We start from the raw sequence: 24425 nt of genomic DNA on the forward strand, positions 1-24425 counted from the left end.
AATTTCCAGTAAAATCAATGAATCGTCTCCAGTTTAGCCTTTGAGAGCTACATACATAACAGACCAGAGAGAAGACGCAACACTCACTTCTTTATTCTCCCAAGTCCAATAATTTTCCAGCCCATTGGCGTCGTTAACACGTTCTTCGTTTTACAGAATGCTTTATAATGTAGAAGAGTTCTTAAATGCAACAGAGACATTTCTCATGTACAGGAATTGGAGCATTTGTTACATCCATTGGGTTGAGGTGAATTTCTTGGCAAAAGTCACAGCAAATGGCTAAAGACCAACACTTTCTTTGAGGGTACCAAATTTGGTAGTTACAGGAATAAATAGATATTTAAAAATGACTATTATAACTTGCCCATGGCAGATTGTGTCTTCACTCATGTCCTCACATTTAGGAGTAAAAGGATGGGTCATTTGTATAATTTCCTCCTTTCTAAATGGACCAATCCACTTGGAAGATTTTCTAAGCCCATCAAGGGGAGAGCAGATTCTTCTCAAAGAAAAATGTTCTTTGTCTTTCAGTCTCCATGAATGATTAGAAGAATTGATGCTCTGCTAGAGAAGTGTTTTCCATTGGCTTCTTGTCTAGAAATCCACCCTGCCTCCTTTCACCAAGTTCTCTTGGGCCATAGTCCAAATTCTTTCCCCAAATCCGACCTGGATAGCATTTGAAAGTATGGGAGCTTGGGGGCATAGGATGAGAAAGAGAATAGGACTTGTCCATAATCCTTCCTACAGATTCTTATGTGTCCTGCTTGTGGCTATAACTAAGAGGATGTGGAAGGGGCAAAGATACCCTTAGCTCTCAGATGTCTGGCCCCTCTACTCCACTGTTAGTAACTACAAGAGACTGGAGCAGAAACACGAGCCCCAGGCAGGGTCAAATACCGTTTGCCCCTGAGTTTGGTCTTTTTTCTCAAAGGGGTCATTTCTCTGAGATCCATATCCTTCCTGGTACTCTTGGAAACCTCGAACTCAGAGGTTGAGTTGGACCTTCCTGGCCTGGTCCCGCAATTGGGACTTCTTAGGAAGTCTCCTAGAAGCTACCCTCCCCCCCAGTGGAGAACATCATTGAATCTGGGTTTGAGCTCAGAGCATGGCAATGTGTCAAAAGGAAAGGTACAAAACCAACAGAATGAAACTACCTAAATCAGAGATTCTTAGCCATTTTTGTGCTTTGGGCTCCTTTGACAGTCTGGTGAAGCCTATAGACCCTTTCTCAAAATAATGTTTTAAATACATAGTTTAAAAAATAGGATTACAAAGGAAATAAATTCTACTGAAATTAAAAGGATTTTTTTTTGTCCACATTCAAGTTCATGGACCCCTTGAAATCTACTTATCCCTTTGGGATCTGTGGACCTCAGGTTAAGAATCCCTAATCTAAATCTATATAGTCAACAAACATTTATTAAGCCCTTACTGTGTTAGGCACTGTGCTAAGGTATGAGAAAGTGAAGAAAGGCAAAAACTCAGTCCTTGGTCTCACATTATAATGGGGGAAAAACATGCAAATAATTATGAATATATAATATATGTGTGTTTGTGTGTAATATACATATTTTATGTATGTGTATGTATTGGAAGATCATTTCAGAAAGAAAGGACTAAAAGAGGAGTTGTTGGAGGGCAGGGGAGATTGAGAAAGGTCTCCTACAGAAGGTAAGATTGAGCTATTAAAAGGTTCATGAAAGATCTAAACGCTCAGGACAGAAAGGAATAGCTTCAGTTGGGACTGAGGGGATGAGAGGGAGAGGCATGGCCTGGAATACAGCTATGAGAAATCCAAACCAAGTAGCTTGAAGAATTAAACACTGTCTGCAAGGAAGCTGGAGAGAAATTGCTAAAAAAAAAAAAAAAGGAATATTGTGGAGTAGAAGGACCACCATCCCAGAGACATTCCAGATCAACTTGCATCTCAAGGCCACTTAATGGGTCTTATAGGCAGTGAGTGGGTGCTGGGCTGGAAGGAAGACTTGATTGACCTTCCACTGCAATTCCTGTAAATGTAATCTCTCCAACGAGGAGGAAGTCAGTCAAATAAGGTTCTACCAACATCATTTTCAAATAGTGTTGAATTAAGGCTGATATCCAACTTGCTACCTGCAGCAAATCTGTTGTCCAAGAATTTGGCTTTAAATGCCAAAGACAATAATTGTAATCCTTGAACATTTTCTTGGACATGTTAAGTTTTTCTGCCTGAAATGGTAGGTGTTTATTTAATCAATGTTACTGATTATCTGGGGCAGGGGTAATTATGGTGTGTTTCCTTGCAGCTGTCCCTGGATAAAGAGCTCATTGACTTTGGCACGTATGTGGTAGGAGAGATTGTTTCACGGACCGTCACCCTGGAAAACCATGGAGCCCTGGGTACAAAATTTCATGTGCACACAGACGCTGAGAAATCTGATTTTGAAGCCAAATCCTTCATAACAGATGTGAGTATATCTGACTAGTCTGCCCTTGATGGGCTTAGAAAGTCTTCCAAATGGGTTGGTCCATTTGGGAAGGAGGAAATTGTACAAATAACCTGTCCTTTTAATCTTAAACTTGAGGACATAGGTGAAGGCACAATCCACCACAGGCTAGCTGTAATAGTCATTTTAAAAACCTATTCATTCCTGCAATCACCAAATTTGGTACCCTCAGAGAAAGTATTGGTCCTCAATTATGTGCTGTGACTTTGGCTAAGAGATTTACCCAAACTCCATGGATGTAACCAATGTTCCAGTTCCTGTTCGTGACAAAAACCTATAAAATATCAATATAGACCTTAACCAAAGGCTGGATAGTTTTTCCTCCTCTGCCATTCTAAGATCCTTTTTACCAGTCTAAAGTTTCCATTCTTCCTGGACCAAGGAGATGTCCCAGTCTTTTGAAAAAGCCTCACAGAAGTTCTTTCTCCTTTCCTTTATAGGATTCACCATTTCATTTCTTGATGACTTTTCACTCTGAAATACTGCAAATTCATGTTAAATAATTTCAACTGGGCCCTCACTGCAGCAAGGCAATTCTTTTATATATCCCAAGTCGATTTACTATCCCACCTCACCACAACAGGTTTTTTCATCTCTTCTCAGACCTCTCAAATAACCATCCCCCATTGCCCAACCCTCTCAGCTATAATCTTGGCCTCATATTTCATTGAAAAAATTGAGACCATTTGCTGAGAACTCTCTCTTGTCTCCTATTTCTCATCTCATGTCTCTTAGATGCCTCTACCACTGTCTCCTTCTTCATCCCTGTCTCACACAAGGAGGTGGCCCTTCTCCTTGCTAACATAAACTCCTTTACATGCACAAGTGATCCCATTCCATCTATCCCATCTTCTTCAGTTCACTACCTATCTCACTTATCTTCAATCTCTCCCTGTTTATTGACTGCTTCCCCTTTTCCCTACAGACGTGCTCATGTCTCTCTCATCCTGAAAAAAACCCCTCACTTTATCCTTCTATCCTCATTAACTGTTGCCCTTCATCTCTTCTGCCTTTTGTAGCTAAACTTCTTGAAAAGGCTATCTACAATAGGTGTCCTCTCACTTTCCTGACTCTCTACAGTTTGGCTTCCAAACTCAAACTGATCTCCCCAAGTTTACCTATGACCTCTTAATCTCCATATTGAATGACCTTTTCTCACACCTCATCCTTCTTGAATTCTCTGAAGCCTTTGACACTGTAGATCACCATCTCCTCCTTGATAGTCTCTTCTCTCCTGCTTCCCCTCCTACCTAACTACCTCTCCTCCTGCCACCCATTCTTTGCTAACTCTTCACCCAGACCCTGACTCCTAACTGTAGGTGTACCAACAAGGCTCTGGCTTGGGCTGTTTTCTCTTCTTCCTTTATACTCTCATGAGCTCCCATGGACTCAATTATCACCTCTCTGCTGATGATTCTCAAATCTACTTGTCCAGTTTTAACCTCTATGCTGACCTCCAGACTGCCAACTCCATCTGCCATCTTGAATTGGATGTCACATAAGCATCTTAAACTCAACATGTCCAAAAGGGAACTCATTGTCTTTCTCTTCAAGCCCTCTCCTCTCCCTAAATTCCTTATTACTGTCAATGGCACCACCCTCCTCTCACTCATCCAGGCTCATAACCCAGATGGCATCCTCAATTCTTCACTCTCGGGCCACCTCCATATCGTCTGTTGCCAAGTCTTGTTCCTTTTACCTTCATAACATCTCTCATATAATGCCCCCTTTTCTACTTTAACATTGCCCCCACCCTGGTGCAGGTGATCATCACCTCACACCTGGACTGTTACAATAATCTGTGGGTTGGGGTCTGCCCGCCTTCAGTCTCTCCCCATTCCATTCTACCCTCCATTCAGCCACTAAAGTGATTTTCCTAAAGAGCAGGCCTACCCTATCCCCTACTCAATAAACTTCAGTGGCTCCCTATCCCCTCCAGAATCAATTATAAAAAACCTTCTGTTTGGTGTTCAAAACCCCTCTAACTTTCCATCTCCTTATGCCTTATACCACCCCTCTGACCCACACATATTCTTCAATCCGGGGACATTGGATCCTCACACAAGACTTTCCATCTCCCAGCTGTAAGTTTTTTCCCTGGTTGGTCCCCAAGTCTGGAATTCTCTCCCTTCCCATCTCTGCCTCTGGGATTGCCTGGCCTCCTTCGAGTCTCAGCTAAAATTCCCCTTTCCACAGAAAGCCTTTCCTGATTCTTCCCAACTCTGGTGCCTTCCCTCGGTTGATTATCTGCAATTTTTCTTTGATCCTAAGTTGTTTGTATATTGTCTTCTTTATTAGATTGTAAGCTCCTTGAGGGCAGGACTTTCTTTTGCCTTTTTTTTAATTCCCAGAGCTTATCACAATACTGGGTACATAGTTGGCACTTGATGGTTGTCATCCTTCATTATCGAAGAGGACCAAAATGACATCCCTGTGTTGGGATCAAGGTACGGTGCGTCTGACTGTGGCTGATCAGACCAATACAAGCTTGAAAAGCTCTACCACAGGTCAGGCAGAAATAGCCCATGTGAACATTTAAGTGCTTTTTGACTGGCTGACTGGAGTTAGGTATCAATTGTTTCTCATAAATCTCATTCTCCAGGGTAGTTTGAAATCCATTTAATTCAGACTTACTTGGCTATCCCATTTAGAATGTTTACAGTCAGAGTTGTGGGGAGGGGCTATTATCAATCCTTCTTTTGGGTTATCTTCCTTTTATTGGAAAATCACATACTTAGGGGCTGAGACCCTGCCTTTTTACTTTTCTACTGGGTGGCAGAAACAATGTGAGAAACAAAAGAAGGAATTCTGTTTCCACAGGATTAGTGATAACAGGATGTAAGTCAGAGGTGACTTGTTCTAATCAGAGCTGTGACCTAGCAGAACCACATTTCTGATCAGGTAAAAGGTCAGAAACTTGTATGCATGCTTAACGAGCTGTTTGAGGGGGAATGTATCCAGTAAGAGAACATGAAGTGAGCAGTTCAGGAGATTGCATCTAGCCAATGGAGAGTAAGGGGGAAATTCGAATTGGGAACAGCATAAAAAGCATTACATTTGTCTGAGCAAGTGTACTCTCTATTTGGGAGGTACCCATTAAAATAAATGTAAAATAAAATGAGAACTTTCCTGGCTTCACAACAAGTATTATTCTTTCTAGAGTGAGCACGTTTCTCACAAGAGTTAGAACTGAATGGGGCTTAGGACCCATCTTCTAGCCTTTGGGGCCTTATTGGAAATATCATGTCTGAGCTTTTAATTTGGGTCCTACTTCTCCCTTCATCTTGGACAATGTGATCCTTCTAAAGTCAGGGGATGTTAGAGCAGTGCCATCAAATGCAAATAGAAACTGGGGCCTTTAGATCATACATAAGTATTTCTGCGGCTGCAGATTGACTTAGAAAACCACATATTAACATTATCTATGCTCTTTTTACATATTTTGTTAAATATCTCCCAATTACATTTTAACCTGGTTTAGGTCCCACCAGAGGAGTCAGCTCTCAGCAAGCATTTGACACCTGAGTTAGAGAGCATCCCCCCAGCAGCCCTCTCTTCCATCTTCTTTCTTCTCCATTCAAATTTAATGGGCCGTAACAAACTTCACAGGATTCGAACTATTGTGTTTGCCTCAAAGAGAATAGAACATCAGGCTTAAATCCATTTTTTATGTATGTTGCATTGAACTCTCGTTGGTGTGAGTTGTGAATTTTGTGTAGCAAACAAGAAAAACCTGCCACGAAGAGAAGTTTAAAGTTTGGGATAGAAAAAGTGATATGCGCTAGCTCAGTGGTGTCAAACTCAAATACAAATGCGGAACCACTAAGCCACACATTTGTTGTTGTTGCTGTTGTTCAGTCAATAATATACCGTTGTATTTATGGGCCACTGTTTGTTTAGCCATTCCTTAATCAATGAGCATCTACTGTTCCCAGGAAAAGGGCTACTATAAGTATTTTGAGGTATATGGGACTTTTCCTTTCAACAACAAAAATTTGTTAAGCACCTACTGTATACAGAGAACTGTGTCACATGCTGGAAGAGATAGAAAGTTTCTTCCATCAAAGAGCCTTCTAGGAAAATAAGATAACCCTGATAACTATTATCTGTAATATTTTCTTTATTTTTATTTTTTGGTTCAGTCTTATGATTTTCTCTTTGTAAGGTAGATATTCCTAATACCAGTTCCTAGTAGCAAGTCATCAATATTACACGATGGATCCTTTCAAGAAATTTCTCTTTGGGTGCCCTTTCTGAGTAGACTGACCCCCACTCTATGATGAGCCAGAAGAATAAGGAAAGCGCGGTATGTGCAATAAAGAAAGCTTGCCTGGATATAGATAATAAATCTTAGTGTGCGCTTCAGGTTTGGAGGAAATTGAATAGACAGACCCATGATTGTTGGTTAAGTCTTCTTGAGAATGTGAGATTTGGAAAGAATCTAAGTGCTTTCTTAGCCTGAGGACATGAAATGGGGAATGGAGAAGGAACCTACTAGGCCCAGTGTTAAGTAAAGGCTGTAAATTCAATTAGGATTGTTGGGTGAAAATAGTACAGCTTGGATGGTGGAGTAGAGGCAGGGACTCAGCTAGACTCTCCTAGTATTCCTATCCATACAACGGTTATTTTAAACACTTCAAATAGAATTCTGGAGTGGCAGAGCCAACAAAAGGTTGGAGTGAGATGTTTTTTCCAGCCTAAGATACTAGGGTGGGGACCAGTCTGGAATGCATGGGTGGGGGGGCGGGGTGGAGAAGCACCAGTGGCCCTTAGAGGTGGCTGTACGATGGAAGCAGCACCTTTGGGGACTCTCAGCCCAGAGATGGTAAGAGAGTCAGACAGTTGGTCAGAAAGAGATTACAGGGAACTCTTTGTTGGCACTGAGTGCAGGACCCTGTTGCATTACTCACACACAATTCCAGGTCACAGTCCCAGGCCTGAGAGGAGTGCTAGTGCTTGCAGCCACAGGGAAGTAGGAGCTCCAGTCACAGTTCTAGTGTGGAAAGCACTAGCACTTGCAGCTGCAGGAGAACAAAGTTCCTTCCTGGATAAAGATCAGAACACAGGCCAAGAAAGCAGTAATCATACCTCTCCTTGGATCATACCACCTTGAAAGCACCAAAAACTTACAAATCCCCAGAACTCGTTCTGAGAACAGCAGCATAAAACCTGAAGCTTGAGACAGTGCCCTTCCCCACCCCAATAGAACCCAACTTTAACATAAAGTTAAAAGTCAAGAAACAGGCTGGAGGAATGAGTAAACAACAATGAAAAAAACAACCTGACCATGAAAAGCTACTATGGTGACAGGAAAGATTAAGACACGAACTCAGAAGAAGACAATGATGTCATAACAGCCAAAAGCAAAGCCTCAAAGAAAAAAAATATAAATTGGAGACAAGCCCCAACAAGAATTCCTGGACGATATTAAAGGAAGTACAAAAATAAAAATATTTATAGCAGCGCTGGTGGTAGCAAAAAATTGGAAATGGAAGAGATGCCCATCAACTGGGAAATTGCTGAACAAGCTGTGGTATATAATCGTGATGGAATACTATTGTGCTATAAGAAATGACAAGAGGATGGTTTCTGAAGACTTACATGAACTGATGTAAAGTGAGGTGAGCAGAACCAAGAGAACAATTGTACACAGTAACAGGAATTTTTGTACAATGATCAACTGTAAGCGACTTGGCTATTCTGATCAATGAAATGATCCAAGACAATTCTGAAGGACTTATGATGACAAATGCTATCCACCTCCAAAGAGAAAACTGATAAAGTCTAATTGTAGATTGAAGTATAATTTTTTCACTTTCTTTATTTTCCTTGCTTCTTATTTTTCTTTTGCAACATGACTAATATAAAAATATGTTTTGCACAATTTCGGATGTATAATTGATAACACATTTCTTTGCCTTCTCAACAGGTAGGGGAAGGGCAAGTCAGAGGGAAAGAATTCAGAACTCAATTTTTTACATGATAAAAAATAAATTATTTTCTTTAAAAAGAAAGAAACTAGTACCTTGAAGAGTTTGGAGAACGCCTTGGGATTTCTGGGGTCAAACATTAATCTGCATGAAGGGAATGATCAACAGATTTGGCTGTTGCCCTTTATTCTCAGAAAGGACCAAAGAGACCAAAATGAGTGGGAGGTCAAGATGCGGTGGGTCAGATTGTGGCTGGTCAGACCAATATGAGGTCAGAAGGCTCTACCACAGGTATAGCACAAATTGTCTCATATGAAGGGAATGGTCAACAAATAATGGATGATGAAAGGGTCTGCTTGGTGGATGTCCTGATGCTGCCTTCTATATGACGTCAAGTAAATAGTAAATTATTTCATTAGTTAGTTAGTCAACAAGCATTTCTTAGGCACTTACTTTGTAGCAGGCACAGTGCTAAACACTGGAGATATAAAGACAGGCAAAATCAGCCCCTACACTCAAGGAGCTGCCATTCTAATGGGAGAGACAACATATAAATAACTAGGTCCACACAAGCTAAGCAGCACTTTGGCCCAACAAAGTCTGTTCTCTGGCTTGCTGTCTGAATATGGGCTCCTAAAAAATGACAGCGTTCTAGCAATCACCAAGTATTTATTAAGTGCCTACTGTGTGTCATGTGCTGTGCTTTGTACTTTTGATAACAAACACAAAGAGTGAAAAGAATCACTCTTCAAAAGGTGTTTATATTCAGTTGAGCATATATTTGAAAATCAAGTCAAGTTGTTTTTGTTTTTTATTGATCTGCCTTTTAGAGCACTTTATATTCATTGGATGACAAAGTTACAGAGGAGAAAAACACCCTCAACCTTTCGGATACCCAGAGTGAGATCTATTGTCCTCCCACCCTAGATACAATTCCATTCATGAGCCCTAAAGTCTCAGACAGTCCCGTTGGAGGTAAGACCATTGGTTTAGATGGAGTATGCATTGTTACTAAGTCCTCTGCTCAGGAGATGCCAGACCAGAGTCTTAACTCAGGGTCCATGAAATTGTTTTTAAAAATTTTTGATAATTGTATTTCAACAGAGGATGTCCCAAAAGTCTTAGTGGAATTCTAAGCTTTAAAAGTTTAGGTAATAATATTTAAAATAATAATATACAAATAATAAAAAACAGATTATTATTTATACTATTAAAGCTTGAAATTCCATTAAGACTTTTGGGACTCACTGTATAATCGGTTTCCCTTGTAACCCTCTGTATTTCATTTTATGCATTTAAAAACATTCTAAGAAGAGGTTTCCCAATATTGCCAAAGGGGTCCATGACACAAAGAAGGTTAAGAAGCCATTCCCTGTCAGTGCTAAGATCTATAGAGCCACCAAGTTATCTATCAGGTGGTCCCATCCTGGAACATTCCCTTTGTTTCTCATCTGATCCTGACTTAGCCTCTCAAGGAACCCGGATGAAGTGAAGTTGGGTTAAATTGAAGGCAGAGAGGGATCCAACCCAGTTGTTGCTATTGTTAAATATTTCAAGGAGCCCTATGTAATTTTTTTAATTATATTTTTTGAATCTGCAAAATTCCATCTTTTCTCCCTTCCACCCACCACACCCCAACTGAAAATGAAAGAAAAACAAAGCTCCTGATGTACACATGTACAGTCCAGTTAAACACATTTCTGTATTGGACATTCCATGTCTAAAAAAGTATGTGCTTCATTCTGCATTCTGAGTCTTTCATCTCTCTATTAGGATGTAGATATCATGATTCATCCTGAGCCTCCTGGAATCATGGCTGGTCATGATATAACCAGAGTTCCTAAGTCTTTCAAAGTTGTTTATCTTTGCCATATTGCTTTCATTGTATAAAATGTCCTGCCGGCTCTGTTCTTTCACTCTGTATCCATTCATGTGAGTTTTTGCATTGAAACCACCTCTTTCATAATTTCTTTGAACACAATAATAGTCCATCAAATTTATATACCATAACTTGTTCAGCCATTCCTTAAACAATGGCCACCCCTTCTAATTCCCATTCTTTGCCACCTCAGAAAAAGCTATAAATATTTTTATGCCTCCTTAGTGTTCTTTTATAGTTTCTTGAAATATGATGTCTAGTCTCCTAATTTTGATCATTGTGTTTAGGTAGTCCAATGATTCTTAAATTTTTTCTCCTCCATTCTTTTTTTTAATTCCAGGTCAATTGTTTTTGCTATGAGATGCCTTACATTTTCTTCTATTTTTTCCAGTATTTTGATTTTTAAAAAATTTCTTATCATCTCATGGAGTCATTAGCTTCTATTTGGTCCATCCTAATTTTCAAGGAGTTTATTGCTTGGGCAAGGTTTTGTACCTCATGCTGAGCTGTTGATTTCCTTTCTAATTCTTTCTTCCATAGCTCTCATTTCTTTTTAAAAAATTTATTTAGCATTTTATTTTCCCCAGTTATGTGTAAAACAATTTTTAACATTCATTTTTAAAACTTTGCATTCCAAATTCTCTCCCTTCCTCCCTCCCCACCTTACCCCCCATTGAGAAGGCAAGCAATTCAATATAGGTAGTCATGCAAAACATATCCATAATAGTTGTGTTGTGAAAGAAAACAGACAAGAAAAAACCTCAAGAAAAATAAAGTTTTTTTTTTTAAAAAATATGTTTCAATCTGTATTCAGACATGATCAGTTCTTTCTCTGGGGATGGATAGCATTTTTCATCATAAGTCCTTTAGAGTTGTCTTGGATTGTTATGTCGCTGAGAATAGCTAAGTCATTCACAGCTGATCATCTTACAATATTGCATAGCTCTCATTTCTTCAATTTTTTTCCTCAAGGGCTCTCATTTCATTGACAAAAACATTTTTTTAACTCTTGTTTCATCTCTTCCAGAAATTCTAGTTGAATTCATGCCCAAGTTATATTTTTCTTTGAGGCTTTGTTTATAGATGTTTGAGAGTCATTGTCTTCTAGCCTTATGGCTTGAGCACCCCTCTCAGCATAATAACTTTTATGATGGATTCTTTTTTTTCTCATTCTTCCAGCTTACATCCTAACTTTAAGCTTGATCTTAGGATTGGGCTCTGTACACTTCTGGAGGGAAAGTCTGGGCTGTTCCTGCTGTTTGTTTCTTGGAGTATTGAGAACTGTGTCATTCCAGGACCTCCCCAACAACCCAAACTGGGGACCTGCAAGCTTTCAACACTCCCAAAGGAGTATGATTCAGAGCAAAATCTGATTGCCGGCCCCCTTCAGCTCTCCAAGGTCCTGATCCAGGTTTTGTTCTGAGCAGCAATAGACTGCTGCTAGACTCTGTCCCAATCAAATAGTGGCAAGCCCTATTCATTTGAAATGACAGAACTACAGGCTTCCCCTAGGTCTATAATTCCTCTATAGGCTTTAGTCTGTGCTGGAAGCTGAAAGTGAGACTCTGCTCTGCTCATGGGGGTCTGAGCCATACCTTCTTTGACAATAATTGTGTTATATAGCTGCTGCTGCCTAGGCAGATGAGATCTCTCTGTTGAGAAGAGGAGCTGGAGACAACCTCAGAGTCATCAACCAGACTTTCCCCTTTTATTCATTAACACATTAAGAGAACTTTTAAAAATTTACCTCCAATACAACCAGTATGAAGCACACTTACCCAGTGGGCACCCAGGCTTGTACTGTGTTATGCTGCTGGGGGTTTGAGCGGAGAAGCTGGGTCTCTGCCTTCCAGGATTTAGTCTTTCTGCCTCTGTTTCCAGAACCACGCCAAGAACATGCCATTGTTACAGTCGAAGAACCCACATATGAAGGAGTAGAAATTAACTCTGTTGAAGACCAAACAGAAATCAAACTGGGAGAGGTAAAGAGCTCCCCAAACTCTGGGCCCTCATCTAGCTAATATTGTCCTGCAAATAGTCATACCCAAGGCAGCCTCCATCACCCCCAAATTGCTTATGCAAGACCATTTCATTGCTAACAACTTTGTTATTGCTGTGGTTCTGTTATTTCAATTGTGTCTGTCTCTTCATGGCCCTATTTGGGGTTTTCTTGGCAAAGATACTGCAGTGGTTTGCCATTTCCTTCTCCAGCTCATTTTACAGATGAGGAAACTGAGATAAACAAGGTTAAGTGACTTGCCCAGGGTCACACAACTAGTAAGTGTCTGAGGCTGGATTTGAACTCAAGTCTTCCTGACTCTTGGCCCAGTGCTCTATCGACTGGGCCATCTAGCCACCCCATCAACCTTGACCAAGTTTTAAACAAGAAAAAGGCATTTGATTTTTTGTATTCCCAAAGTGAGCCTAATTCTAGCACAACTCCTTGGATGCTGATATTGCCCAGGCTTCCTGGGTATTGGGGGGTTCTCTTTCTATTACAGTGGCCCAAAGAGATCCATACAAAACAGGCTTGGTCATCTTTGACCTTGAGGACTCCAAAGAAATCATATGGCTTTCATGGTGTAGGGTTCAGGGGAACCTGAACCTGATAGTGATCATTGTGGTTCCATAATCAACATGTCCAGATGCCTATTATAAATATAATCGGTTTCAGAAAAGCCAAAGTTCAAATCCAGCCTCAGACACGTTAGCTGCATGACCTTGGGCAAGTCACTTAACTTCTCTGTCTGCTTCAGTTTCCTCAGCTGTAAAGAATAACAGCACCTCCCTCCCAGGGTTGTTGTGAGGATCAAATGAGATAATGTTTGTAAAATGCTTAGCACAGTGCCTGGCACATAGTAGGCACTGAAAACATGCATGTTCTCTTCTTTCCCCTTCCTTTTTAATCCTGTTTTCTTTTATGTGTTTAAAAATATGGGCAGCTAGGGGCAGCTAGGTGGCGAAGTGAGTAGAGCACTGGCCCTGGAATCAGGAGGACCTAAGTTCAAATCCAGCCTCAGACACTTGACACATGTACTAGCTGTGTGACCTTGGGCAAGTCACTTACCCCTGATTGCCCTGCCAAAAAAAATATGGGCAGCTAGATGATAACAGTAGATGAGAGTGTCAAACCTGGAGTCAGGAAAGCTGATCTTCCCAAGTTCAAATATGGCCTCAGACACTTACTAGCTGTGTGACCCCGGGCAGATCACTTCACCCTGTTTGCCTCAGTTTCCTCATCTGTAAAATGAGCTGGAGAAGGAAATGGCAAACCACTCTGCCAAGAAAACCCCAAACGGGGTCATGAAGAGTCAGACACTACTAGACAACAACATACTCTAGGCACTGTGCTAAGCACTGAGGATCCAGAGAAAAGCAACTGCCTCTCCCAAGACTGGCTAACTCCTCTTGCACTTCTCTTTCTGTGTAGATAACAACCAATGAAATTGGACCCTTCAGCTCCGTCAAAATTCCCATAATCTTTGCTCCAATAATCCCAGGATCTTCAGAAGCCAAGTTTCAGCTCAGCTTTAAGAATCCTGATTGCCCACCTGTGAGTGTTCCAATTGCCTTTGTTTTGTTCTTCACACACAAGGGTTCTTTCCTGCAGAATGGAGGGTAGGGGTGGGAGAACAGAGGGGGAAGCGGTGGAGGCGGGGGAGACTAAAATAAATGTCAAGAAACTGAGTCTCAGAGCGCTCAGAAACTTCATAAGGTACAAAAGACAACAAGGCTGAGTGGCCAGGGAAAACATGGAGAATGGGTCCTCCTGCCATTGTTAAGTCTCCTAGAGGAAAAGAAAAGGCAGTAAAGGACTTTTTAAATTTATAGAGAGCAGTGAGCCACCAGATTGCCTTCATCAGGGTCATGGCTACTCCCTTCTCCAAAATTTCCATCTGTAGCAAATATCCACAGGATATTTAAATTGTAGGAGACTGAAAAACAAATGTTGGCCTGTTCATTTATAAGTTCTTGATGTCTTTAAAATGCATAACGATGTTTTAGAAGCATATTTGTGTGTGTGTGTGTGTGTGTGTGTGTGTGTGTGTGTGTATTTCTCCTGGTTCTCCCTTTACCTGTCTGTCTCCTCCTCAGTCTCTTCTGCTGGCTTCATCATCCAGTCATGCCCCTTAACTGTGGGTGTTGCCCATTTTTCTGTCCTCAGCCCTCTTCTCTTCTTTCTCTGTACACTTCCTCTTGGTCCCCTCATCACCTCCCATGGGCTTAACTATCATCTCTGTGCACAGCTGACCCACAGATCTATCTTTCTTTCCCTAGTTTGTCTCGTGAGCTTTGGGCTTGCATCATCAACTGCCTACCAGACATTTCAAACTGGAGAATCAATGTGTTCAATCAGAAATCATTCTCTCTCCCCTCAAATCCACCCTTTTCCCCAAACTTCCCTACTCGTCTTCTAGTTTTCCAAGTTCAGACTCTCATCATTTTCCTAGACTCCTCATTATCCCTCATCTCATGTCTCTAATCAGTTGCCAAATTTCTAGCTCTGCCACATGTCACATTCAACCCCTTCTCTCTAGAGGCTCATAGAGCTACCACTTTGCCTCAAGCCCTCATCACCTCTTGGCTGGACCATTACAAGAGTTTCCTTCTGCCCTCAACCATCTTCCACATTGCTGTCAAAGTGACTTTCCTCATGCACAGATCTGACCATGTCACTCATTCCCATACTCAGTAAACTCCAATGGCTCTTTTAACTTGAGAATAAAATATGAACTTACAGAGTCCCCTATTAATTCTTTAAAACCCTTTATAACCTCACCCCAACCTATCTTTCCAGCTCATCACACATCGTTCCCCTTCCTGTATTCGACAGTCCAGCAGTTGTTTATACATGACACTCCATTGCTCATCTTTGTATGCACAGCAACTAACATGATGCCTGGCACATAGTAGGTGCTCATCTTTGTATGTGCAGCAACTAACATGATGCCTGGCACATAGTAGGCGCCCATCTTTGTATGCACAGCAACTAACATGATGACTGGCACATAGTAGGTGCCCATCTTTGTATGCGCAGCAACTAACATGATGCCTGGCACATAGTAGGTGCTCATTTTTGTCTCCTCAACAACTAACATAATGCCTGGCACACAGTAGGTGCTCAATAAATGCTGGTTGATTGATCAGGTAATTAATTTCACATCATGCCATACATGCAGAAGGCATTCAGCTCATCATGTGTGTGTTTTGTTCACAAAGTCAATAACACCAAAAACCCTCCTCATTCCATGGCCTAACAGCTACAGGAATACATGGTAGCACTGCCCTCTCTCATTTTGTGGTCTTTCCATAGGAGCCACTGTGGATCGAGGGCAGAATTTTTCTTTGCTCTTGTCCCATGGCTAGATCTAATCTTTAAAGCTGAAAAGCTCCCCAGGACGACTAAGTCTGCCTCCTTTGGAGATTTTTCAAATCTCAGGTTTTTATCACCTGATAAGTGCTCTCCCTGGGCAAATCACTTCACCCTGTTTGCCTCAGTTTCCTCATCTGTAAAATGAGCCAGAGAAGGACATGCCCAGTGTCTTGGGCAAGTCACTTCACCATCTCTCCTGGTTCACTTGCTCCTTCTCAGTCTTCCTTGCTGGGTCTTTTCCCACTAACTGTGGGTGTCCCATAGGGCTTTCTCCTGGGCCCTCTTCCCCTCACCCTCTAAACTATTTCACTTGGTGACCTCATCATGCACTTATCACCTCTATTCCGGTGATTCTCAGATCTCCCTATCTGGCCCTAACCTCTGTGCTCACCTCTAGTTTCACGTCTTCAACTGCCTTTCAGACGTCTTAAACATCGCATCTAACAGACCATGTCTGATCAACCATGGTGATAACTGAACTCATTATGTTCCCCTCTAAGCCCTCTGCCCCCCTATTATTGTTGAGGACACCACCATCCTCTCCATCCCCCAGGTTTGAGACCTGAGTGTCTTCCTCCACTCTCCATTTTTTCTCACTCTGTCATATACAATCTGATGCCAAGGTCTATTCAGTTTCTCCTTTGCAGAGTCTCTTCAATAACCCCCTTCCCCTTCTCTCCCCTGACACTGTTGTCCCTCTGGTGCAGACCCTTTTGGACTATTGAATCAGCTGCTGGTGGGTCTGCCTGGCTCCAATTTCTCCCCACTCCAGTCCATCCTCCCTTCAGCCACTAAAGAGATTTTCCTAAAGCACAGGTCTGGCCGTGTCACTCCCCTCCTCAATAAACTCCAGAGGCTCCCTATTACCTACAGGATTAAAAATAAAATCCTCTGTTTAGCATTCAAAGCCCCTCCCCACACATCTACTTTCTTTTTATACTTTACTTCTCACCACACACTCTTAGATCCAATGATATTGGCCTCCTGACTGTTCTTCAAACAAGACACTCGACTTCTGTATCAGTAAGGCAATAATCGCGATATAGAGGATAATTGTCAAAATGCCAATGTGGTTCTGTATCACAAAGTATACGAGACTCTCCACATAGAAGGTGGAAGAAGTCAACCATTTATTCAGACACCAGAAAGCCATATCCCACAAGCCATTTATCCAATCTATCAGAGTAGTAAAACATTCCATACATAATATCACAACATGGAACCTCACCATCCCAAAACCCCTTCAACCCCCTGCTGGGGTCTTCCCCAAAACAAACTCACAGTACAGCTAAGTCAGTCTGTTCGGCTCTAACTATCATGAGGGTGACCATTAGGAGCCATAACTGCTCTCTCTCTCTCTCTCTCTCTCTCTCTCTCTCTCTCTCTCTCTCTCTCTCTTTCTCTGTCAGCATTTCCTGTGATGTAACTTACTTTTCCTGACAGGAAGCTCCTCCCACCACATGTAACTTAGGCTTCCTATGATATAAGCAGGTCATATGGTCTATTAATGGGTGGGAAAGATCTTCAAATGTAAATTGCTACCACAACTTCACAGCTTCAGACATTCTCTCTGACTCCGACTGACCTCCCTGGTTTCCATAAAGTCCCAACTAAAATCCCACCTTCTACAGGCAGCCTTACTAACTCTTCTTAATTCTAGTGCTTTCCTTCTGTTAATTATTTTCTATTTATCCTGTATCTAGGTCGTTTTTTTAATACAGTTGTTTGCATGTTGTCTCCCCCATTAGATTGTGAATTTGTTGAGGGCAAAGACTGTCTTTTGTCTCTTTTTGTATCCCCAGCACTTAACGCAGTGCCTGGCACATAGTAGGTGCTCAATAAATGCTTGTCAACCATTCTTTGGCCATTTTTGGCCCATTCAGTTCAATGAGCATTCATTAAGCATCTGCTATGCTCCAGACCCTGCACTGCACTGCAGATAACAAAGATAAAATTTCCTGATCATTGTATATAGAAAATTATATACAAAATAGATACAAAGTAATTTCTGGTGGCAAGATATTGTTTTAATACAAAGGGCAGTGGTTAATAATAGAACACGCATTCCAGAGGGCACAACAGAAGGACATTGGGACAGATGAGTCAAATATGACTAGTCTGAGGGAGGGAAAATGATAAAATGGGAAGGGAGTTTTGCCTGGGGCAGTCAATGACTTAATTTAAGGCAATAGATTGGTTACACCCTCCAAATTAGCAAGGGCAACATTGATTTGATGATCTATCTCTAAGCAGGAAGCAAATTGGGGGATGGAGGTGGGGCTGGGAGTATACCTAGAGGCTACTAGAGGGCTGGTAGTTAGCTTCTGCTCCTGCCTGATGGTCAAGGCAAGGTTTGTGGAGTTCTGGAGCTTGCCTGGTTATCAAGGCATCAGGTACATTCAGCTATTCACCTTGCAGTCAGTCACCCATCAGGCCAGCTCTATTCCAAGGTGCACTCCAATGGTGAGCGGATTATTGGAGGAAAGGGTAGACTGAGGAGGAACTCTGAAGGGGTGTGGAATAAGGGTCCTCTGAAGTTCTTCTCATTTGATGATGATTAATAAATGGACTTAATAAATTTACTAATGGACTGACTCATGACATATATTTTGTTGATTTTGTGTTTTTGAACCTAGTTATGTTTCACAGCTGTGGGGCTTGCAATTATTGTGCCTGTCTGGGTTCCAAAGCCAAATGTGGACCTGAACATCTGTATGTATGATCGATTATACCAACATGCTGTCATCATTCAGACCAGGTGAGCCTCCCACCAGGGATGGAATGGAATGTGCTACCATAGTTATTCATCTCCATCATAGCTAGGGTTGAAAGGAAGTCAGGCAGCCAGAACAAATGAAATAAGGCAAGATTTGCTCTGTATGATTGAGCCCATTGTTTCTATTTTAAGTAGATTTTTGTGTTCTCCTCCTTGTGATGTGGGGAGGACGACTCAGGCAATAGTCAACAAACATTTATTAAGTACCTACTGTGTATGTATAGGGCAGCTAGGTGGCATCATAGTGAATAGAGGGCTGGGCAAGTCACTTTACCCTGTTTGCCTCAATTTCCTCATCTGTAAAATGAGCTGGAGAAGGAAATAGCAAACCGTTCCAGTATCATTGCCAAGAAAACCCAAAGGGGGTCTTGAAGAGTGAAGAGGCAGAAAGGACAGAAAATGGATGAGCAACAAATTGAGTATTCCTATCACCATTTTAAAGGTCAGCTATGTGGTGTGACCCTGGAGTCAGGAAGACTCATCTTCCTGATTTCAAATCTGGCCTCAAACATTTACTAGCTATATGACCCTGGGCAAGTCACTTAACCCTGTTGGCCTCAGTTTCCTCATTTGTAAGATGAACTGGAGAAGGAAATGGAAAACCTTTTGTTTCAACAATTGGGCTAGCAGCTGCTGTGTGGGGTGAAAGACCAACACAAGCCCAACAACAAGGATGCTGCCAGCACAGATTCTTTTGATCTGCTTTACTAAGGAAAGCAACATTATTTCAATCCAACATACAAATATCACTCACTTAGTTCAGGGGAAAAAACCAGCACCTTGAACTTCAGAGCAAATACAAACAAATTACAAAGATACATTTATAAACAGACCAAATACAATTCATAGTTACCAAGAAGGCATCAACATCTGGGTTCACAAGCTGGAGGGCTCTTAACTACAGCTGCTCAGAGTCAGCACATCAGCACTCTGCCAAGAGTGAAAGCCCCTAGCAAACAGCTCCTTAATCTCTTTTTGTAGTCTTTGGACATCATCAAATGTCATCTGAGCAACCAGAACTTAGGTGCATACTATTGACTCTGGTCTTAGCAACTCCCCTTAGGGCCCTGGGGGCTTCATGCCCACATGGCCTTGGCACCTAGTATTTAGGGGTTTGGGCCTGGAGCTTAGCACCTAGTTAGACTCAATCAAAGAGACTTAATTAATTTATCATTCTAAAACAGTAAAAAAAAGTCCCAACTTAATTGATATGACACCATTTCAGTACCTTTGCCAAGAAAACCCCAAATAGGGTCACAAAGAGTCAGACACAACCAAGCCACAACAATGAATGATCCCCATTTTATGGATGATTTTACCTTGGTCACACAATGAGTAAGGGACAGACCTGGGGCTCTGAGTCTCCTCAGGTGACCACTTTGAAGCAGACTACATGATTAGAATAAGAAAATTCAAGTCTCTATGTTAAAAAAAAATCAGTTTCATTATGTTATTGTCACACTTTGCAAATCAATAGATTTCTTTCCAGTTTCAAAACCACCATCACTGCCTTATTTTTTCCCATATTAAGGAGCCATAGAGGAAAAAATAAAGTACATTACAATATATTGTGTAAATTAAGTAACCTAGCAGGCGTGCTTGCAAAATGCCACACTGCCCTGTGGAAAGACAAACCGTGGCTGGCTTCATCTGAAAAAACCTGAAAGAAAAAGCAGGGCTTCTTTTCAAGCCAAAGTACGTCCATATCCCGTCTTCTCTGAAAGGTAATGCTGAAGAGCTAAAATTGGATTCGAGTTGGCATTCTCAAAGCGTTTTTAGCAGCCCCAGTATTTATTTTTGCTCCAGAGGAAAATATGAGTTCATATCGATAATTACACAGGCTGCCATCTCTTTGGATACAGCCTCCAGCAGCTTTCCTCTCGCTCAGGGAAACAGAGAAGGGGAGAGGGGGAGCTATTTTTCACTGGAGGGGGGAGTTATTTTTCACTTTTTTGGGGGGGGAAGAGCTCTTTTTCTCTTTCCTACAGTACTCTGCATAGAATAGGTGTTTAATGTATGTTTGTTGATCAATGACAGGAATGCTTTTCTTTCTAGGGCAGGAAGGTTCCCAGCTACTCACAGACACAAAAACTGAAAAGCTAGAGAGCACACCACCACCCTATTTCTTGTTGTTTGGTTGATTAATCATGTCTGACTCTGGGCATACCACCACTCCATTTCTTATTTAGTTGATTAGTCATGTCTGACTCTGGGTGACCTATTTGAGGTTTTCTTGGCAGAGATACTGGGGGTGGGGGAGGGCGGGGAGAGGGTTGCCATTTCCTTCCCCAGCTCATATTACAGATGAGGAAACTCAGGCCAACAGGATGAAGTGACTTGCCCAAGGTCACACAGCTAGTAAGTGTTAGAAGGCATATTTGAACTCAGGCCCTCATGATTCTATTTACTTTACCACTTAGCTGCCCTGGCTGTATTACTTAGAGGAGTATAGATGACTGGTATTATCTGTATAACCTTCACAAGTTACTTCACACCTCTCAGTCCCAGTTTTTTCATCTGACAAATGAGGGAGTTGGACTAGGTGGTTTCTGTGATCCCCTCCAGCTCTAGAGCTAGGATCCCTTAAAGTCATTTTACTCAAAACAGGATGTCTTTGTCATTTATGGGACATACCCTAGCATTTAACCTCTGTCTGAAAAAGGAAACCAGATCCCAGCACCCAGAGCACTGTGGTTGCTGGTTAAGAAGCGCCTGTGCTCTTCTGCTGTGCCTGTATATCCATCCAAGGACAGGAAGATGCCAACTTATGACCCTCAGAAGCTGGACTTGGGGACCCAAGGTGTTGATGTGGTGACTTTCGTTTTTCCACTCATCTACCTGGGAACATGGGAGGCTGAGACCAGAAAGAAGCCCACTCAGCAGCTTGTTGAGAGGACTCCCACCTCTAAGAGACATAACCAAATCCTGTGGCCCAGTGAAATATGATTGGACACTCAGAAGTCAGAGAAGGAATTTGACTGTTTCACGATGGCGGCCGGGGTAGGACATTGAAGAGCCAGATTGAAACCAAAGCAGGGAGACACTGATCCTGAATCGGTACTATCTGAACATCAGTCGCCATAACTAAGGAAGTTTAACTTTGGAGGGTTCAAAGTGGAGAGGCGAGGAGATTAAAAAACGGCTACGACATATCCTGGAAGAAGAATTATACCTGTTACTCGTAGTCCAGGAGGGCAAGACCAGGAGCAATCAATGCGAGGGAGAATGAATTTCAGTTTGACATAGAGAAAGACTTAATAACAACTAGAAACTAAACAAAACAGAAGGATTTCCATCAGGAAGCAGTAGGTCCCTTATCTCAGTCACTGCTGAGGGAAGGGACTCACTCTCTTTTGCTTCTTTTTGAATCTCTAGCACTTAACGGTGTCTGGTATTTAATAAATCCTTATTGACTGACTGTCAATGGTGGAGAAAATCACTAATCAATTGAATTAAACTGGACAAGCATTAAGCATTTCCAATGTGCCAGGCACTATGCCAGGCATTCAAAGAGAAGAATGAAAGTGTCTGCCCTCAAGAAGCTCAACCTACTGATTCTATTCAGATCTAGGTTGGGCCACGTGACCTATGAGATGCCTTTCCACTCTGAGTTTCTGTGATTCTCTAATTGCTCTGGCAAGGGATTTGGGTTTCTTCTGAATAAGTCAGGAAGCAAACTAAGAAATTGGCATTTTCACCAATTTTTTCCCAAAACAGGATATTAATTCACATTATAGATAAATCCACTCTATCGTTTTCTTTGGGAAGCCAAGTTGAATTTGATTTGAAGCAAAAATAAACATAAAAGCATCCTCTAATTAATCACTGCAGGAAAAATTGATTTCAGATACCACATTTCCATGTAGCCATGATATTTTCATTTCAGTACCCATTAAAAAGAAAGAAAAAAGCAGGGGCCTTGGGTGGTGTGTCTGAATGGTGGAGTTCAAAAGGAATTATTTGTAATCAAAGAATCCAGCTCACTACACCAGGTCAGAACCGTGTCTTGGAAAGCATTAGTAGTTGTGTGGTCACAGTCAAACTATTATACAAGGCCATATGTGGCTTAAGCAGCGATCAGTTCCATTTTATGGGTTTTCCAAGAGGTGGAGACAACTTTTCTTAGATTCTCAAATCAGTTCAAGCCACTGTTAGGAAGACAGTGCATGGGGCTATCTGGGTGATCCATGCAGAGTTCCCAGAGGGAAGATGAAATCCACAAGGATGCCTGGGCATTTTTGCCCTTGGAGAGTAATCGAGCATCTTGGCCACAAGGTTTAGCACCCAACCCAAGCAGATGCCAGCAGGTAAACCTCCTCTGATCTAATAACATAGTACTTCTATGGTCTTATGCCCAGTGGACTTTCTAAGAGATTTCATACTTTAAAAATCAAGTTTATTGGTGCATTTTGTTAGAGCTGGAAAGAAATTTAGAGGTCATCTAGTCCAGACCTCACTTCCTCACTTTACAGATGAGGAAACTGAGGCCCAGAAGAGGGTAGTGACTTGTCAAAGATCACACAGATGGTGTGTGGGTTTGAATCCAGATCCAGAGTTCTGTCTGCTCTGCCACATTTTCTCTATACATGCTTCTAGTGTCCTTCCAAAAGACTTTCCAGCAATGTATAATCCCTGAAAATATTTCAATAAAATCACAAAGAAGAGTGATTACAACTGAGTACATATAACCTAGGGGCAGCTAGTGCACAGAGCACCAGCACTGGAGTCAGGAAGACTCATATCCCAGAGTTCAAATCTGACCTTTGACACTTACTAGCTGTGTGACCTTGGGCAAGTTACTTAACCTTGTTTGTTTCAGTTTCCCCATCTATAAAATGAACAGGAGAAGGAAATGGCAAATCACTCTAGTATCTTTGCCAAGGAAACCCCAAATGGAGTCACAAAGAGTCAGACATGACTGAAATAACTGAACAACATATAACCTAACACTTAAATCATTTTCCATTTATTGAAAAAACACATACATGATTTAAAAGGTAGTACATTGTATTTTTATCCAAGTTCTGTTGTCATTTGGAAGTTTCTTCATTTGCGTAGTTATAATAATTTTGTATTTTATTCTTTTGTTCACTCTACGTCACTTCATAAATCCCATATTTCCTTGCATAGCTTTCCTTTTGTTATTCCTTCTGGTACAGTAATATTTCATTACATTCACACACCACAATTTGTATAGTCATTCTCCAGTTGCTAGGCATGCTTTCTATTGCTATTATAAGCATTGCTGCTATGCATATTTTCATAGACAGAAATTTTGCTCTTGTTGTCAACTACCTTCCTAGGAGTTATAAGCCCCAAAATGGGATCACTGGGTCAAAGAATAGAAACATTTTTGGAACATTCCCTGCATAATTCCAAATTATTTGCCAAAATAGTTGGACCCATTCACAGTTGTAACAGTTATGAATTTGTGTGTGTGTGTTTTCTACATCCCACCAATGCACCAATGTTTAATTTTTCTTTTACTATCTTTGCCAATTTGATGGCAAAGTTGATATCTCAGATATAGTTTACAATTTTGAGAGTTTAAGATGGCTGTTGATTGCTTGTGTTTCTTCTCTTATGAATTATTTTTCCATATCCTTTTGCTACTTATCTCCTGGGAAATGGCTCTTAGAGATTTGCATCAATTCCTTGAGCATTTTGGGCATCGGGCTTTGGTCAAAGAAGTTTCATCCTAAATTTTTTTTTTTCCTATCCCATACCTTTTCTTTATATTCTAGCTACATTTATTTTATTTGTAAAAATGCCTTTTATTTTTCCAAAATAAAAGTTGCCAGCTTTTGGTCTTTTATCCTGTTTTCTATATCACAATAGTTTCTTAGTTCTTCCCTAACTCATTGTCTTTTAATTTTTAATATTGTGACATTATCTTTTGTCCATTTGGAATTCATTATGTAGACAGTACAAGCTGCTGGTCTAAAGCTATTTCTCTCTTGGTTGCTCTCAGGTTTTTGTA

General features: G+C 41.2%; 1 protein-coding gene across 1 annotated transcript in view; it reads left to right on the forward strand.

Moving 5' to 3' along the window:
* Nucleotides 1-24425, forward strand: part of CFAP74 (cilia and flagella associated protein 74) — a 116913-nt gene that overhangs the window by 44226 nt on the left and 48262 nt on the right. The window contains exons 16-20 of the mRNA XM_036746930.1: nucleotides 2286-2447; nucleotides 9247-9391; nucleotides 12177-12277; nucleotides 13726-13848; nucleotides 18306-18427. Of these exons, the coding sequence (XP_036602825.1) occupies nucleotides 2286-2447; nucleotides 9247-9391; nucleotides 12177-12277; nucleotides 13726-13848; nucleotides 18306-18427 (653 nt within the window). The remainder of the gene's footprint in view (nucleotides 1-2285; nucleotides 2448-9246; nucleotides 9392-12176; nucleotides 12278-13725; nucleotides 13849-18305; nucleotides 18428-24425) is intronic.

This window comes from Trichosurus vulpecula, chromosome 2 (assembly GCF_011100635.1).
Source record: "Trichosurus vulpecula isolate mTriVul1 chromosome 2, mTriVul1.pri, whole genome shotgun sequence".
Lineage (NCBI taxonomy): Eukaryota > Metazoa > Chordata > Mammalia > Diprotodontia > Phalangeridae > Trichosurus > Trichosurus vulpecula.